At 56.5% G+C, this 16,671-nt stretch overlaps 6 protein-coding genes across 6 annotated transcripts; 2 read left to right on the top strand and 4 right to left on the bottom strand.

The window, feature by feature from the left end:
* Window positions 1–414: 414 nt before the first annotated feature.
* On the bottom strand, window positions 415–1,528 carry IWZ02DRAFT_492874 (spherulin-1A; the record flags this gene model as incomplete). The annotated part of the gene is made up of 2 exons (XM_066769887.1): window positions 415–671; window positions 1,057–1,528. 2 exons carry the CDS (start codon window positions 1,526–1,528, stop codon window positions 415–417), a joined length of 729 nt encoding a protein of 242 aa, XP_066620497.1.
* Window positions 1,529–2,405: 877 nt separating this feature from the next.
* Window positions 2,406–3,597, bottom strand: IWZ02DRAFT_458649 (uncharacterized protein). Its single transcript, XM_066768023.1, has 4 exons — window positions 3,134–3,597; window positions 2,975–3,032; window positions 2,726–2,816; window positions 2,406–2,610 (listed from the first exon to the last, which is right to left on the bottom strand). Exons 1-4 carry the CDS (start codon window positions 3,241–3,243, stop codon window positions 2,543–2,545), a joined length of 327 nt encoding a protein of 108 aa, XP_066620496.1. The 5' UTR covers window positions 3,244–3,597; the 3' UTR covers window positions 2,406–2,542.
* Window positions 2,872–3,944, bottom strand: IWZ02DRAFT_52861 (uncharacterized protein). Its single transcript, XM_066770854.1, has 2 exons — window positions 3,107–3,944; window positions 2,872–3,018 (listed from the first exon to the last, which is right to left on the bottom strand). Exon 1 carries the CDS (start codon window positions 3,796–3,798, stop codon window positions 3,286–3,288), a length of 513 nt encoding a protein of 170 aa, XP_066620495.1. The 5' UTR covers window positions 3,799–3,944; the 3' UTR covers window positions 2,872–3,018; window positions 3,107–3,285.
* A 536-nt stretch (window positions 3,945–4,480) lies between these two features.
* IWZ02DRAFT_492873 (calcium-transporting P-type ATPase-like protein) lies at window positions 4,481–7,798 on the bottom strand (the record flags this gene model as incomplete). Its single annotated transcript, XM_066769886.1, has 4 exons — window positions 4,481–5,025; window positions 5,074–6,387; window positions 6,437–7,601; window positions 7,661–7,798. The coding sequence occupies 4 exons, from the start codon at window positions 7,796–7,798 to the stop codon at window positions 4,481–4,483; spliced, it is 3,162 nt and encodes a 1,053-aa protein (XP_066620494.1).
* Window positions 7,799–8,479: 681 nt separating this feature from the next.
* Window positions 8,480–10,771, top strand: IWZ02DRAFT_52274 (Rec8 like protein-domain-containing protein). The gene is made up of 2 exons (XM_066770847.1): window positions 8,480–8,875; window positions 8,931–10,771. Exons 1-2 carry the CDS (start codon window positions 8,612–8,614, stop codon window positions 10,608–10,610), a joined length of 1,944 nt encoding a protein of 647 aa, XP_066620493.1. The 5' UTR covers window positions 8,480–8,611; the 3' UTR covers window positions 10,611–10,771.
* Window positions 10,772–11,175: 404 nt separating this feature from the next.
* Window positions 11,176–16,596, top strand: IWZ02DRAFT_424268 (UDP-glucose:glycoprotein glucosyltransferase-like protein). Its single transcript, XM_066765882.1, has 4 exons — window positions 11,176–11,672; window positions 11,724–12,077; window positions 12,128–12,959; window positions 13,009–16,596. Exons 1-4 carry the CDS (start codon window positions 11,530–11,532, stop codon window positions 16,246–16,248), a joined length of 4,569 nt encoding a protein of 1,522 aa, XP_066620492.1. The 5' UTR covers window positions 11,176–11,529; the 3' UTR covers window positions 16,249–16,596.
* The last annotated feature ends 75 nt before the right edge of the window (window positions 16,597–16,671 follow it).

Raw genomic sequence — 16,671 nt, 5'->3', positions numbered from 1 at the left:
CCAAACGAAAGCCAAACAATGCCAAATCATATCACATCCGCGATGCGTCCCAGGAAAACGGAAAGCAGACGGGATAATCCCAGCTCGAGACGGACAGGGGATGGTGTCGGAGAGACTGGAAGGGTTATCCCCAGTAAGCCGTCGACGGAAGAGGAGCGGGTTTCCGCAAGGCGCGTAACGTCATCCGCTGGCGCATTGGTGGTTGTGGTAATGGTGGGTGGATGAGAGAGAAAGACATTGATGAATGGAGGATACATGAGAAAAAGAAGAAAGAAACTACATAACAAAACCCCTCCTCGCGGCCCACCCACCCACTCATTCACTCACTTACTCACCCACTCACTCACTCGCTCGCTCATATATCCCTCCCTCTTTTTCCCCCCTCCCCCTCCCCCTTATTACCCCCCCCCCCCCTTAATACTCACCCGTCCCCGTCCCATTCACCCTGCTGACCCCACATCTCGCCAAACACTCCCTACGTCCCCAAATCGCGCCCGTCCCTACGCCGGGCATGTCGCGGCCTATGTCGACGAGCGTGTCGTTATCGATCGCGTAACCGACGTTGGGAAAAACGAGGGCGGAAGGGAAGGCGCTGAAGAGGGTTGTCGCGAGGTTCAGCGTGCCGCTGTCTTCGGCGTTGAGGGCGGAGACGAGAGTGTTGGGGGTGCAGCCTATGAGGGGAAGGAGGGGTTGTTAGTGGACCTAGGGTGCTAGTGGAGGAGGTGGTGGAGAGTGATGATAGCAGGCTTTTCTTTTCCTTTCTTTCTTTTTTTCTTTTTTTTTTTTCCCCTCCCTTGTCGAGGCCACGTCAGGGGTACATGACCCGATCGATTCGCCCGGGCGTTTGTGCGACCAAGACCGGTGCACAAGGCAAATTGTGCGAGGTAAGGTGCGTGAGGCAGGAGGGCGGGACAGGATCTACAGCACAACTGACTGATTGACTGACTGACTGACTGACTGACTGACCGACCGACTTTCTACTCCCTCGCGGCCAATGCAATGTACATCGGACGAGAGAGAAAGAGAGAAAGAAAGAAAGAGAGAGCAAACACGTACCCGGATTCTCCATCATGTGCACACTGCCCGTCGGAAAAATCGTCATCATGCCCTCCCTCAGGGTCGTCTTCACCGTCGCCGCGCCATTCTCCTCGACCATGTACGTCTCGGTGGTGCCCTTGACGCTGACGACGTAGTTTGCGGCGCGCGGGTGCAGGTGCGCCGGCAGCATCGCGCACGGCCCCAGGTACAGCATGGCCAGCGAGAGCCCGTTGCCCGTCACGTAGGGGAAGGTGGCCGCGTTGGCGTTGACCACGCCGCCCGGCGCGAACGCGTGGTACGGGTGCGTTGTGAAGTCGAAGACGGTGCTGTTGGGGGCGTCGGCGAAGAGCGCGGCGCGGTCGAGTCGTGTTGCTGCTAGCTTGGCTGAGGCGACGAGTTGGGCGTCGGATGTTTTGTCAATGCCACAGACGGCCTGGATGAGTGTGCTGCTCAGGGTGAGCCAGAGTGGCAGCGTGGTTGGGAGGTGCATGATGGTGGTGGTGGAGACTGGTGGTGGAGACTGGTGGGTCGAGGAGCAGCGCAAGGCACGGGGAAGTAAAGAAGAAGAAGAAGAAGAAGAAGAAGAAGAAGAAGAAGAAGAAGAGTAGGAGAAGTCAAAGGGAAGAATCTCGTTGTTGTTGTCGTCCTTGCTCTTCCATCCAGGCCATCACAGCCTGCTTTTATGCGAGTCTGTCCGTCTGTTCCCAGAGCCCACGAGGCTCACCTGCTCACTGCTCCCTCATGCTCCTCCTCCCCCTTGATTGCCTCACTCACCCCCCAAAATCCAGATCCAGATTCAGATCCCGAGACCAGGACGTAGCAGTGCCGACCACGAACGAATGCCACGACACGACACGACACAAGGACTCGCCGCGCCCACGTCGTGCCATGTCATGTCTTTGGTCGACGTCAGTCAGTCAGTGCCAGCAACATCACCACCCAAACAGACGAGTAAGCTTACCCAGGAATGTAGCGTAGCACCTGGCCACATGGCAGCGGAGCATCGCGTGCAAAACACGGTCCACAAAACAGCACAACCGCTTGTCTTCCAGACCGAATCCGAACACCATTCCTGGTAGATTGAGCGCTCGGGTTTGCTTGGTTGGTGCTGACGATCCATGTCGGGCCGCGATCCGGGTCGACGAAACAGACACAGGATGCATGCATTGATCCTTTCGCCTCTCCGCATTGTGTCTCCATGCTCTTTTGACGTACTGCTCGTCCCCTTCAGAGGTTTTTCTGGCGCGCTGTGGCGTCGAGGGGAAGCTAGTTTGGGCAGTATTGTCGGTCAGTCTGTAGGCGCCGCGAGATGGATCGAGACGACGTTGCTGACCGCTTTTTTTTGGGGGGGGGGGGGGGGGGGGGGAGCAGCGCCAAACAAACAGTGGCCTATTTGACGACTCGACAGTACTGGCGCCAATTTGTCTCCCTCGCCGTCGTCCGTCATGTCTGGGTGCGGCATAGTTACATATCGTCGAATGAAAAGTTACTGTCGCCGAGAACATCATCTCCCCAGTCTCGCCCACACATCAGCCCAGAAGCCAGAGACGCAGGGCAGCAGAGACAGGCAGCGTACGTAGCCCGGTCGTCGGGAGAAATTCCTCGTAGCACGACAGACAGCAGTGCGCGCGATCGGGCGGCGATGGGTGGTGGCGCTGAGACAGGAAGCATACTGACAGACAGCCAGACGGACAGAATGGTGGAAAAGCGCCTGCTTTGCGCTGCCCTGCCTTCTCCCCGCCAGGAACAACAGCAACAACAACAACAACAACAACAACAACGGTAGGTGGTTTCGAACGGTCCATGGCAATGTTGCGTCTTCGTTTCCCATCGTCGCGTTCAATGAATCGGCGCGTTCCATGCGCGAGTTGGAGGAGCAGTATTGCGGATTTGCGCGTCGTGCAGTCAGTCAGTCAGTCACTTACCACATCATTTAGGCGCAGTCAAGACAGACAGACAGACGAGCGCCGCGCGACAAACCTACATACCATACCGTAAGCCATTCCACCTACTCCTGTCAAAGCCAGCCAGCCAACCGGCCAGCCAGCCCGCCAGACTGCTTGCTTACTTGCTTGCTTGCTCGTTCGCATGACAGCCGCCACGACTCGACTTTGTCTCGCATCCCTCGATCGCGGTGATGTAGTCTGACCATCCATCTCCACGGCACCTCATCATCAAAGTCCAAGGAACGCCAGAGTACGACATGCGAAGCTCGCTGCTGCTGCTGCTCCCAGTCCCTGTTTCCCATCACCTCACAGACTCGCCACGCCTTACCATCTTACCATCCCGTCTGCCCCTGGCCTCCGTCCGCACGGCGTCAGGTTCGCGCGCCATGCGTGTGTAGCATGGCGTGGCGTGGCGTGGCGCACAAATCAATCCTCCGCTTCCTTTGCTTCTCCGCTCGTCTCTCGGACATTTCTGCCTTCGGCGCCTGCTCCCCACAGCCGCCGATCTGACTTGCTTTCTTCCTTCCTTCCTTCCTTCTTTCTTTCTTCTAGCAACCGGGCGGCGTGCGGGCGCCGGTTCCCGAGACACGGGGACGGGGACGGGGACGGGGACGGGTATGGTGGGGGGACTGCGCACTGCGCACTGCGCACGGAGCAAGCGGATGAAGAATGAGAAGTAGAAAGAAAGAAAAAGGAAGGGAGAGAGATTCCACCCTCCGCCATCCGCCGCTTCGCACCGACAGACCGCACGATCATCCAACCAACCAAGCAACCAACCAACCAACAACATATCAGAACCTTGCATCCAATGCATCGCTCGGTCCCAGATCCGCTGGGAAGCCGTGGTAGCGAGCGCCTCGCACAACGAGCATCGGAAAAGGACAAGTCGAGGTTCCGGTGGAATGTTGCTGTTGCTGTTGCTGTTGCTGTTCCTGTCTGCGACGCGACGGAGCCGAGGAAGGGAGGGAGGGAGGGAATTGGTAAGGTATGTGTGGTATGCATGCGGTGGGCGACGACGATCACTCACGGACGGGGTGACGGGACATGTGTGACGTCTTCCGTCCAGTGCTCCTGGGCTGGGCTGGGTGCCGTATGTGCAGTGACCGAGCCAAAACGTGTTAGAAAGTCTTCACTCTTGACACCGAGTGCGTACGTGGTGTGCCGGATTTGGGGCCACGGAGCATGGGTGGGTGAGTGAGTGGGTGGAGAAGGACTAAGACAGGAGGCAAGTAGGTCAGTGCATTTGTTGTCGAGGGTTGCGACGCTCGGTACTACTGGGAGGGAGAAGGTATTTTTAAATGTTTGCAGGGCCGTGATTCAACCATTTCCGTCTTTCTTCTTATAGACTAGGCCAATTTTTAAAGCAAAGTGAACAGCGACCCAAGCAAGCAAGTCTCTTGAGCGCACACACTCTCTCTCTTGTTGATTTATGTGTACGAAGCCATGCACTCCAAACACCAACCCATGCCGCGCCGTGCCCACAACTGGGATTATTCTCAAACAGCAGCGCTATAAGTGCCGATCAAACCCCTCCGCGCCTGCCACCGTCTATACGCCTTGCGACCCTCGTCGGCCCACAGCACCAGGCTGGCCAGCGCCACGAGCCGCACCAAGTCGCCCAGCCCGAGCCCTTCGGTTTGGAACACGCTCTGCAGGCCCGGCAGGTAGATGACGGCCAGCTGCCCGGCCAGGCTCCCCGCGACGGCGTAGTTGAACATTTTGTTGCCAAAAACCGTCACCTCGCCGCGCAGGTACGATTTGGACTCGCTGCGGCACGTCAGTGCGTTGAACATGTCGAAGCAGACAAAGGCCGTAAAGGTCATGGTCGTGTCGCGCGCGTCGACGGCGCCCGTGTCCGATAGGCAGGTGACGTAGACGGCGAGGGTACCGAGCATGATGACCGAGGCTTGCTGGAGCACGCGTTGGAGGAGAGGACGCGTGAGGACCCGCGCCGTCTTGCTGCGAGGTGGGCGCGTCATGACGGCTGGGTCAACGGGCTCGACACCGAGAGATTGCGCAGGCGGGCCGTCCATTAGAATGTCTGTCTCGGCGTTAGCAGGGAGATTAAACACGAGCTTGCCAAACATACTGATCCACAGAATCTGCATGGCGTTGAGCGGATTCTTGAGACCGTAAAAGGTGCTGATGAGAACAAGACTGAGTGCCGCGGCGCTGGTACTGAGCTGGAAGGTCAAAAAGTTTTGAATGTTGTAAAAGATGCCCTTGCCCTCTTCTATCGCAGAGAGAATGGTAGAAAAGTCGTCGTCGGTCAGAATCATGTCGGCAGCTTCCTTGGCCACATCTGTTCCTAGCCTGCCCATACTGATGCCAATGTCTGCCTTTTTGAGAGCAGGGGCATCGTTGACTCCATCGCCAGTCATGGCCACGACGTCGCCGCGCGCTTGCAGTGCCCGCACAATCTTCATCTTGTGCTCGGGACTGGTGCGCGCAAAGATCGTAGTCGTGGCAATGGCCTGAGAGAGATCCTCTTCGCTCATCTGGTCCAGCTCGTCTCCGCGCAGAACGGAGGGCCCTATCGACGAGTTTTGGCTGATTGGCATGCCCAGCTTCTTTCCAATAGCTACGGCCGTGGTCTCGGCATCGCCAGTAATCATAATGACCTTGACGCCGCCAGCCATGAGTCGTCTGATGGAACGATCCACGCCCTTGCGAGGAGGGTCATTCATCCCAACCAGTCCGGCAAACGTCAGGCTGCGGTAAAAGTCCTCATCCTTTTCTGGAGAGCGCTCCGGCACCGGCGTCGAATTTCCACTCCGATTTTTCGAGGGCTTGGGCTTGACAGATTCCCGAACAGAACCGCTGGCAAAACCCAAGACCCGGAGACCGTTTTGGGCCATTTGCTCCGCAGCGTTGATAGCCTCGCGCCTCTTGGCCTCGTCGAGGGCGGCCTCCCGTCCTTGGCCCGTGAGATAGGTGTCACACCGTTCCAGAACTTTTTCAAGCGCTCCTTTGATGTAAGCCATGTCCGAAGCGTTGGAGCTGACTTGGCCAGAATTCCCTTGTATCACGCAGCCCATCCACTTGCGCTCCGAGCTGAATGGAGTCTCATTGCGCCTCGAGCCAATTCTGTCGCGAATATCGTCTTCTCCGTATTGGTCCAGCAAGTCCAGCAGCGCAACATCCGTGGGCTGCCCGACCCATCGGCTCTTGGCACCAGTTCCATCATCGCCACTCCCAAGTGTCGAAGAAAGCACGGCGGCACTGGAGTTTGACGCGGCCGCGCTGACCAGGCGGCCATGATTGACAATATTGCCTATGCGGAGGATTGTCCGAGTTGCTGGATCCAGATCAGCTGCGCCTTGTCGTCGGTTGACGTCCACTGGCTCCTTGTCGTCAAAGTGCCAGATGTTGGTGACGGTCATGTGGTTTGTTGTCAGAGTTCCTGCAGAATGGTCAAAACGGACACTCTACCCCTTTTCTGTAGGTCTCACCTGTTTTGTCGGTGCACACCACATTGACGGAGCCCAGAGTCTCGACACTGGGCAGTCTTCTGACAATCGCATTCCTCTTTGACATTCTCAGCACGCCGAGGGCCAGGGTGACCGTCACAATGATCGGAAGTCCCTCTGGAATAGCAGCGACCGCCAGTGAAACGCCAATTTGGAACATTTCCAAGAACTCCCAACCCCGCCAGAGTCCAACCAACATGATGAATCCGATGACGCAAAAAGACGTGTAACTGAGATCTTTGCCAAGGCGATCCATGGACAGCTGGAGAGGCGTTCGCGGGCTTTCAATTTCTTGCAAGGACGCAGAAATGGCTCCAAACTCCGTCTCCTGTCCTGTGCCAATGACGATGCCCTGTCCGTATCCTGACCTCACCAGCGTACCCATGAATGCAATGTTTTTCTGGTCATTCAACCTAATATCCGCCCCAACGGTACCGGCAGCAGGAGAAGAGTACGAAGGAGCCCTCGGCGACGAAGAGCGAGATGCGTGGCGGTCGATGACGTGTGGTCCCTTGGATACGGGTTCGTTTTCTCCAGTGAGGTTGGACTCGTCAATTGTTAGATCTGCCGCGTGAGTGATGCGAATATCGGCGGGTATGCGGTCTCCAGTGTGAAACAGCACCAAGTCTCCTGGGACAAGCTGGCTTGCTGATATTGTCGAAGATGCCACTTCCGCAGCCTCCAGGGCCGCCACGGTGTCCTGCAGACTATCGGTAGACTGCGAAGCCGAGTCCCTATGCATAGGGGATGGCCTGCACGAGACTGGAGGGACCTGTCCGCGAATGACGTGTGCCGAATGTGGAACCAGCTGGTTCAGTTTCTCCAATGACTTTTCCGACCTGTATTCCTGAACAAAGCCAACTGTGACGACGATGGTGACGGCCGCAGTTATGCTCAAGGCGTCGTCATACTGACGCATGACGAATGAAACGGCAGCAGATCCGAGCAGCAAGAGGATCAGCGTCTCCTGGAATTGTTTTAGGAATCGCAGCCATAGCGGCTCAGGCTCCTCGCCAGAGAGCTCGTTGAGGCCATAACCGTGCAGCCTTGCCGAAGCCTCGGAGGGCGCAAGGCCAGATCTCAAGCTTGTGCGTAGCTGCTGAGCGGTTTCATCGGTAGTCAAGGCCGAATATCTGGACGAGTGTGACTGCGCAGCGAAAGGACTGGTCAGTGGCAGTGTCGCAAAGTGGCGGAGGAAAGTAGTACGGGCTGTTCAGCGCGGGACCTCAGTGCAGATGAGGACCTGGAGGCGACGCCCGAGGCCAACTTTGGTGAGGCCGGCCTCAGGGACGAGGCGTCGGCGGAGTTGTAGAGAGGTAGCGCAGGGGAATCTCGTCTCGACATGTTGTCATGGCCGGGATGAGGTGCGCAGGGTGGGAGACACCAAAATGGTGTCGGAGGACAAGCAGGGGCGAATTGAAATCTAAGGAACGGACAGGAAAGCTATCATGGGCGGCAGGGGGCCAAGAAAGAGACGGGGCGTCAAAGGAAAAAAGAAGCAGTTTGTTGAAGAGGTGAGCGTGTCTCGACGCAGACGCAGACGCAGACCCCCGACTCGGACGCGGCCAAAGAGCTGCTGCATGCGCACTAGCGAGGAGCGGCAGCAGCAGCAGCACAGGCCTTGTCCGAGAGCGATGCGTGCGTTGTGCCTTGAGCCGCAAGACAGGTGGAATTAAAGATAGCTGTCGCGATCAATGGTTGGGTTGACAGTGATTTCACCTCTGGTCCAATTTCACATCAACAATTGATTGCCTGATGTTCGATTCCCTCTGCTTGCACCGCCTCTTCGCAGTCCAGTGGCTGATGTGCTTGGTCTTGGCGCCCTGACTAAGCTCCAGCCACAGCCCAACCCCAACCTCCAGACGATCAACCCACTCGACCGCAACCTCTGAACCTCTGCCACCCCTCACCCACCATCTGGCCCTCCGACTATTCCCACGGCGCGCATTGCTACACACTCTCGCCGCCGTCTCTCCATATTTTGCGCCCTCTCGCCGCCCTCAATCTGCCACTTTGCGACCCGTGTGAGGCTGCCCACGCGCCCGGCCGCCGCCGCGTCTGCCCGTCGCGTCTCCGCCGACCAAAACAACGCGGCGAGAGCCCGCCCCAACCGCCGGGCTGCTCCAACTGCGACACTCTTGAACATCCGTCGCCAACATGTTTTATTCCGACAAGCTTCTTTCCAAGACTGGGCCGTTGGCGCGTGTCTGGCTGGCCGCCAATCTTGAGCGCAAGCTTTCGAAAAGCAACATTCTTCAATCCAACATTGAAAGCCATGTCAACACCATTGTCGAGTCCGGCCAGGCCCCCATGGCGCTCCGCTTGAGCGGCCAGCTGCTCCTTGGTGTCGTCAGAATCTATAGCAGGAAGGCCCGCTACCTGCTCGACGACTGCAATGAAGCTCTCATGAAAATCAAGCTGGTAAGACTGTTGCACTTGCAATACACACATCTAGCCCATTCTAACGCGTTCGCAGGCTTTTCGTCCAGGAAACGTCGATCTTCCGGCAAACCAGGTCCAAGCAGTGAACCCTGCTTCACTGACGCTCCCAGATGTTTTGACCGAGATGGACCTGCTGGCTCCCATGCCTGACCCCTCTTTGCTCTTGTCCCAAGAGCCCGAGATTGAGACTGGTCGCCGGGACCCCACCCTCCTGGACCCGCCTAGCCAGTACTTGCTCGACACCCAGGACCGCCAGGCGCAAGAGACTCTCCAGCTTGGCGATGACGACCTTTACCTCGACATTAGCGAAGGCCCAGAAATCACCATGGACAAGAGCATTGAAGTTGGTCGCGATGCGCCTCCACCAAGGGACCTGGAGGACGAAATGGCCGCAACTCCCAAGCCCCTGGAAGATGACGGCGTCGAACTGGACTTTGGTGATGAGCCTGATATGACCACCACCCAACTTGGTCGCAGACTTAGTCTTGGGGATGATGATGTAGCCATGGGAGGCATGTATGAAGAGTTGCCGCCTTCTGACGACATGCAGCAAGAGGAGGGCGCACGTCTTCAACAGGAGGGTTCCCGCGCTGCGACCCCTGCAGAGGAAGAGCCTGCTCCGGATGCTCAAGAGGAGAACCGTCAGCGCGATTCCGCTTCCCCTCTTTCATCCGCTCGCTCCAGCGTTGCCCGTGAGCTTGAGGAGACTTTCCACTTTGATCAAGAGGCTACTGCTGTTGAGCCCGAGGAAGAATTCGTCACCCAGGCACAGCGGGCCAAGCGTCGCAAGGTCATTTCGGCCGATGCCGAGACTGAGCTTTCCAACTCTCAGTTCAAGGCGCTTCAAAATGACCGCTCCCAGATCCTCAAGCCTGCCAGTTTTCTGCCAAGAGACCCCGCTCTGCTGGCTCTGATGAACATGCAAAAGAGCGGCGGCTTCGTCTCTAGCATCTTGGGTGACGGACGCAGCCAGGGCTGGGCGCCAGAGCTCCGCGGTATTCTGTCTCTCGAAGTTGTCCGCCGCTCCCGTGATCTCAAGCGCAAGCGCGACGAGCCCGCTGCCGTCGCCGGTGTCGAGGAGGGAGAAAACGTGCCGCAGCTTGAAATTCCCGACGAATCTGCCATTGACTTTTCAGTTGCTCCCGTCGACGTCGGTGGTGACACGACACTCGACATTCAACAGGAGCAGGCTGGGGAACCCGAGCGCGCCGCATCCGTGGAGCCCATTCGTGAGGATGAAGAGGAAGAGCCCATGTCCCCACTGCCCGGTGACAACTTTGACGAGACCACCATGCCATTGCTCCACCCTGCTGACAGCGGCCCCGTTTCCGTCGGCACCCGCCACGCCGTGCATCTGTTGAGGGAGAAGTTTGGCGCCGAGGCCGAAAGCTCCCCTAATAAGCGCCAGCAGCGCTCGGTTCTCTTCCAAGACATGCTCCCAGAGCGCAGCACCACGCGCGCTGACGCCACCAAGATGTTCTTTGAATGCTTGGTCCTCGCAACCAAGGACGCCATCAAAGTCGAGCAAAAGACGGACGAGCTGGGTGCTCCCATCCGTGTGCGCGCCAAGAGGGGCCTTTGGGGTGACTGGGCTGAAATGAGTGCCGGTGGCGAAATTGCTAGCCAGGCGCAGACCGGAGAAGAAGGCCGGGCCGGTAGCAGTGCTGGTGCCGCAACTGGTGCCCAAGGCATTGCGGCAGCAATGGGATTGTGATGAAGCCTCCCACGTCTGTGGTCGTCGGTCTGCTTTCCGCAAAATCTTCATCTAGGCGGCGGCTCTGTGATTCTCTTTGGCTCTTGTACGTTGGCGGGCGGTTGTAAATCTTTGGAAGGAGGATGGACTGGACGAAAACTTGGCGAATTGGTGGGATGGATCAGTGGCGTTCTGGGGATACATGGGCTTGAGACTCCCGTTTGCTTGTTGGAAATGTTTGAGGTTTGCTCCTTTTCTTCTCACGATGGTCTTCTTTTGGCCGTTTGCTTTTTACTCGATAGTAGGGCTGCTTGGGTACACGTTCGTCCCCATTGCATTTCCTCACATGGCGGGTTGTTTTGGATATTGGTTGGCCAGAAGTTTTGCTCCGTAATCTCTACGACTCTGATCGTGGTTATGATTCGAAAATGGCTCGTGGAATGCGGTTAGGATTGGGATTGAGTAGATAGAATGGTGCTTTGTGCCACGAATTGATTGGCAGAACTTCCAGCCTTGTCGGGCGGGAGACGACTCTCCATGGAATTCCAAGCTAGAAGAGTATTGGGCTCCCCACACATACACAACATGAACCTGGTGCCACGGCAAACCGTACCTTAACAGAGCCATGACGTTGGTTGAGACATGCCGGGGATTAGCCGTTCCGGGATGGCCATCTGGCAACACCAGGCACCGGACGAAGCACCAGCATACAGCCCGAGATCCATGCTGCTTCGAGAAGACCCAAAGAAGGCGGTGCCTGATAACTCAGACTCCTTCCACTAGACTCCGCCAAATTAGCACCCACAGCCCAATTCCACTCCATTCTCACTGCTCAGATTGTGCGAAATGTTGTGCTGCCACCTTTGAGCTAAACAACTCTATCCTCCGCCAGCACAGCGCTTTCTGGAGACACCACGTCTCCTGGTTCTAGTCCCTCAACATGAGATTGCCGAATTGGCTGCTCAGCAGCCATATCCCCTTGCTCCTCGGCGCGCTTGGAGCTCGATGCGCCAGAGCCAGTCCGCCGATCAATGTAGCTCTCAGAGCTTCGTTTCCGTCGCCGCCTTACCTTGTCGAGCTTCTGTAAGCTTCCTCAGACCCTACAGCTTTACGAACACAGCTGACTTGAGGTAGGGAGACTGCAGCTGAGGAGAATGCCACGTCTTACTTTCCCCTGTTGGATCGCATAGCGGACGGCTACTTTGACGACAAGGCGACTGAGAAGGAGCTCTACGACGCGTTCTTGAAGCTCCTCCAGGATGATGGGCATATTACAGACCCGGCAGCGCTGTCGTCTTTCCAATTCGCCCTCTCGATTCACTCCGCTGCGCCCCGAATCGAAGCGCACTACCAATTCTACAGCACATCAGTCGAGCCGTCGTTACAAGCAGCACAAGGACAAGACTGTGAAGCTTGGGCACTACAAAATGGCAAGCAGTTTTGCTCTTCGGATTTGGCTCAACAATATGGAGGAGTTAGAGAGGCGCGGTATGTCTGTTGTGCTGACGTGCTCGGCGCGATTATTGACTATGATTCAGGACTGACGACCTGCCATTCGATCGTGTCTTGAGTACCGCAGAAAACCAGACTCCCATCATCGTATACGCCGACATTACCTCTCCCAAATTCCGCGCTTTCCACAAGACGATTTCAAAAACTGCAAATGAGGGGAAATATTCATACAAGCTGCGACACAAGGTTCCTGGAGATGCGGACAGAAAGCTGCTCCCCATTACTGGCTATGGTGTGCAGCTGGCGCTCAAGCGCACTGACTACATCGTTATTGATGACCGGGAAGCCGAGGAAGCAGGACATGACGCAGCGGCCGCTCCCGTGCAGAGCAGCCTGCAGGATGAAGAAGTGGCGGACCTCAAGCCATTGTCGGAATCGGAGCTGAAAGGGCTTGGGCTCAAGGCCGGGAGCTTTGTCATGCAGAGCGACAGTCCTTTGGCCACGTTGGTCAGATTGGTGCAAGACTTTCCCAAGCATTCGAGTGCCATCGCAGCGCACAATGTGACCAAGGAATTCCTGAAGGAGCATAGAGGAAACAGAGAGGCGATTCTCCCGTCAGGATACAACATCCTCTGGATCAATGGCGTGCAAATTATGCCAAGGAGCATGGACCCATTTGCGCTGCTGGAGCATCTCAGGAGGGAGAGACAGATTATCAATGGCGTCAGGAGACTGGGATTCGACGCGCCCAGTGCCATTCGTGTCCTCTCTCACATGGCTATTTCCAAGGCAAAGGATAACGACGAGCCGCAACGATACGACTGGAGAGATGACATCGAGGGGGGCAATGTCATCATGTGGCTGAACAGCATTGAAAAGGACAAGAGATATGAAGGGTGGCCAACAACACTCAAAGCTGTAAGCTTCAGCAAGAATTTTGGACTGTAAAGATTGCTGACTTTTGCAGCTGCTCCAACCGTCACATCCTGGTACCTTGCCTCAAGTCAGAAAAGATATTCAGCGCACCGTTGTTCCTCTCGACTTTTCCGAACCCAAGGACGTGGCGTTGGTGGTGGAGACGCTGCAGACAATGGTTAAGAGGGGCCTTGCCATGGAATGGGGTCTCGTGCCCGTCGTCAATTCTCCCTCTGCAACCGCGCAAGCCAAGGTGATTTATCATCTGCAGGACACTCATGGTCTCGCTGCCGTGCTCAAGTATCTGGAAGGCTCAATCAAGGCACGTCAGCTGTCGACCCCCCACAAGGCAACGTACGAGAGCGTCACCAAGGAAGCCAAAGTGCGGCGCGATCGTGTTCCAAGAAGCCTCCAGGAGGTTCTCAAACATGACGACGCCACCTCGAGGATCGAAGCCACGAAGAAATGGTTCTCTCGTCTTGGAGCCGAAGGTCCAACGCCTCCATTCTTTGTCAACGGTGTCCCACTTCCCCGCGACGACGAGTGGCTTCCTGCTATGAGCATGCGCGTTACCAAGGACTTGCAAATAATTCAAAAGAGCGTCTTTGAGGAAGTCTTGGACGACGACGCTTGGATACCGGGCATCTTTCTTGAATCAGCTTCCCTCAGACGAAACCCCTTGATTGTTCCTGAGGATGAAAAGTCGCTCAAGTTCATCGACATGGCGCAAGTCTATGTTGAGCATGGCGAGGTTGTTGCAAAGCTTCCTACTATCTCCGCAGCTCAAGACTCGGAATGGTTCCAGTGGGCACAGCTCATTGTCTTGGGAGACTTTGACTCGAAAGCTGGGACGAAGCTGCTGGTCGATGCTATTCAGTTTCAACAGGATCATGTAGACGTCGAGGTTGTGTTTGTCCATACCGGCATATCTTCCAACGAGCCCAAGCTGTCCGCCAAGCTTTTAAAACTTGTCGAGCAGGGCAAGCCGCTCACCATGGAAGATATTTCCAACGCAGAAGTTGATGCCGCGGACTTGACCAAGTACGCTGCTCATTGGGCGGAAATGCACCAACTTGCCCGATCTCTAGGCTGTGAGCCCGGGCAAGAGTGTGTGGTCTTGAATGGCAGGACCGTTGGCCCAATTCCCAAAGAAAAGGACTTTACCAAGGACGACCTTGAGACTCTTTTGAGTTATGAACGTCAGAATCGGATAGAGCCAGCTGCACGCGCAGTTGATGATCTCAAGCTGTCTGACAAGATCACTTCGCCTGGTAGCTCAGCCCAATTTTCCTCGCTCGTCGCTCTTTCCACCGTCTCCGACGTCCCAGAAGGGATTTTCGAGACGCCTCCCACCATGAGGAGAGACGTATTCAAGTTTTGGAATGACACTCATACTGCAATCAAGACGGGTGACGCCGAGACGGCAACGATTCAGATTGTGGCCTCCATTGACCCGTCATCCGAGACGGCCCAGAGATGGATTCCAATTCTCCAGGTCTTGTCCGAGATGAGTGGCGTGCACATGCGGCTGTTCCTCAACCCCAGGGAGAGGCTGGATGAGCTGCCAATCAAGCGCTTCTATCATTACGTCTTGTCTTCCACGCCTGAATTCGAGAGCGACGGCTCGACCAGGTCACTTCAGGCTCATTTCAGCGGCATCCCCTCGGAAGCCTTGTTGACAATCGGCATGGACGTACCGCCCTCGTGGGTTGTGGCACCCAAAGAGTGTATACAGGATCTCGACAACATCAAGCTGAGCCAGGTCAAGGGCCAGGCGCAAATCGATGCTGTGTACGAGCTCGAGTATATTTTAATTGAAGGCCACTCGCGCGACACGACCAACGGCATGTATCCGCGCGGTGTACAGCTTGACCTGCGCACGGCAACGAATCCTCGCTATGCTGATACCATCATCATGTCGAACCTAGGCTACTTCCAATTCAAAGCGAACCCGGGCTTCTTCAACATCGAGTTGCAGCCGGGGCGCAGCCAGGACATCTTCCACATCGACAGCGCGGGCACGCTGGGGTGGTCTCCGGCGGCAGGCGACGAGACCAAGGAGATTGCGCTGATGAGCTTCCAGGGCGTGACGCTGTACCCACGGCTCTCGCGCAAGGCAGGCATGGAGGAGGAAGACGTGCTCAGTGCGCCGACTTCGTTGGCCGACGAGCTGGCCGAGAAGGGCGCCGAGCTGGCTGACGGCCTGCTTTCCAAGATTGGCCTCAAGAACATCAAGACAGGCGACACCATCTCACGCGGGCTGCAGTACGCGTCGCGGCTGGGGTTAGGGTCGGACAAGGCGGGGACCGCCTTGCAAGAGCAGGAGCACGCTGACATCAACATCTTCAGCGTGGCCAGCGGACATCTGTACGAGCGCATGCTCAACATCATGATGGTGTCCGTGATGAAGCACACCAACCACAGCGTCAAGTTTTGGTTCATCGAACAATTCCTGTCGCCATCATTCAAATCCTTCCTCCCCCACCTAGCAGCTGAATACGGCTTCCGCTACGAAATGGTCACATACAAGTGGCCGCACTGGCTGCGAGGCCAAAAGGAAAAGCAGCGCGAGATCTGGGGCTACAAGATCCTGTTCCTCGACGTGCTCTTCCCACTGTCACTTGACAAGATCATCTTCGTCGATGCGGACCAGGTCGTGCGGACGGACCTGTACGACCTCGTCACGACGGATCTGCAGGGCGCGCCGTACGGGTTTACGCCCATGTGCGATTCGCGGACCGAGATGGAAGGGTTCCGCTTCTGGAAGCAAGGGTACTGGAGGAACTACCTGCGCGGCCGCAAATACCACATCAGCGCTTTATACGTCGTCGACCTGGCGCGATTCCGTCGACTGGCAGCGGGCGATCGGCTGCGCCAACAATACCAGGCCCTCAGCGCCGACCCCAACTCGCTCAGCAACCTCGACCAGGACCTGCCCAACAACATGCAGGCGCAGCTCCCCATTTTCAGCCTCGATCAGGACTGGCTGTGGTGTGAGACGTGGTGCGATGATGAGAGCTTGAGTCGCGCCCGCACCATCGATCTCTGTAACAATCCGCAGACGAAGGAGCCCAAGTTGGATCGTGCGAGACGCCAGTTGCCCGAGTGGAGTGTGTATGATGAGGAGATTGGCGAGGTCGCGCGGAAAGTGAGGGGAGCGGGGAAGGAGGAGGCTGAGGTTGTCGTCAAGGCTGGTGGTGGGGGCGACGCGGAAAAGAGCGGAGATGAGGGGAAGAGGGCAGAGGAGCAGCAGAAGGAGGGGGAGAGAAACAGGGAGAGAGATGAGTTGTAGATTGCGTGCGTGCGTTTGAGCGATGTGTAGATGCGGCGAAAACAAGACGTTGAATTAGGGGCATCGCGTATTGTTATCTTGGACCGGTCTTGAAATGATTGCGTGTAGTAAGTAGTATTGGAGAAAGAAAGGAGAAAAAACCGGATGCAGGAAATCGTATCGCTGAATAGGCAGTGCCATTGAAGCCGAGAAGTAGGTAAAGGGGCGACTTTCTTGCATTTGGTGATTGGTTTTTGATGTCGTTGAGTGCATCTCACGCTGAAGACTGATTCTGTTTTGAAGTGCACTCGACTGACTTTCTTCAGGTCGTTGTATTCATAGGTCCTTCGGCCTAATTTCACAGACCTACGCTTTTGCTCCCCATTTCTCTTCCGTCTCACTCCATCTGCTGTGTCGTCCAGTCCAGTCCAGTCCAGTCCAGTC

The sequence above is a fragment of the Phyllosticta citriasiana genome (assembly GCF_038021145.1).
Source record: "Phyllosticta citriasiana strain CBS 120426 chromosome Unknown IWZ02scaffold_11, whole genome shotgun sequence".
Taxonomy (NCBI): Eukaryota; Fungi; Ascomycota; class Dothideomycetes; order Botryosphaeriales; family Phyllostictaceae; genus Phyllosticta; species Phyllosticta citriasiana.
This window is presented reverse-complemented; position numbering and strand designations above follow the sequence as displayed.

Excerpts from the sequence above, each read along its gene's own strand:
- IWZ02DRAFT_458649 (XM_066768023.1), bottom strand. The coding sequence starts at position 3,243 with ATGTCGTACTCTGGCGTTCCTTGGACTTTGATGATGAGGTGCCGTGGA. Across the intron at positions 3,033-3,133 it reads ACAAAGTCGAGTCGTGGCGG|GGTATGGTATGTAGGTTTGT; the intron begins CTGTCATGCGAA and ends GGAATGGCTTAC. Across the intron at positions 2,611-2,725 it reads TTTTCCACCATTCTGTCCGT|GCTGCCTGTCTCTGCTGCCC; the intron begins CTGGCTGTCTGT and ends CGGGCTACGTAC.
- IWZ02DRAFT_52861 (XM_066770854.1), bottom strand. The coding sequence starts at position 3,798 with ATGCATTGGATGCAAGGTTCTGATATGTTGTTGGTTGGTTGGTTGCTT.
- IWZ02DRAFT_424268 (XM_066765882.1), top strand. The coding sequence starts at position 11,530 with ATGAGATTGCCGAATTGGCTGCTCAGCAGCCATATCCCCTTGCTCCTC. Across the intron at positions 11,673-11,723 it reads CCTTACCTTGTCGAGCTTCT|GGAGACTGCAGCTGAGGAGA; the intron begins GTAAGCTTCCTC and ends GACTTGAGGTAG. Across the intron at positions 12,960-13,008 it reads GGCCAACAACACTCAAAGCT|CTGCTCCAACCGTCACATCC; the intron begins GTAAGCTTCAGC and ends TGACTTTTGCAG.
- IWZ02DRAFT_52274 (XM_066770847.1), top strand. The coding sequence starts at position 8,612 with ATGTTTTATTCCGACAAGCTTCTTTCCAAGACTGGGCCGTTGGCGCGT. Across the intron at positions 8,876-8,930 it reads CTCTCATGAAAATCAAGCTG|GCTTTTCGTCCAGGAAACGT; the intron begins GTAAGACTGTTG and ends ACGCGTTCGCAG.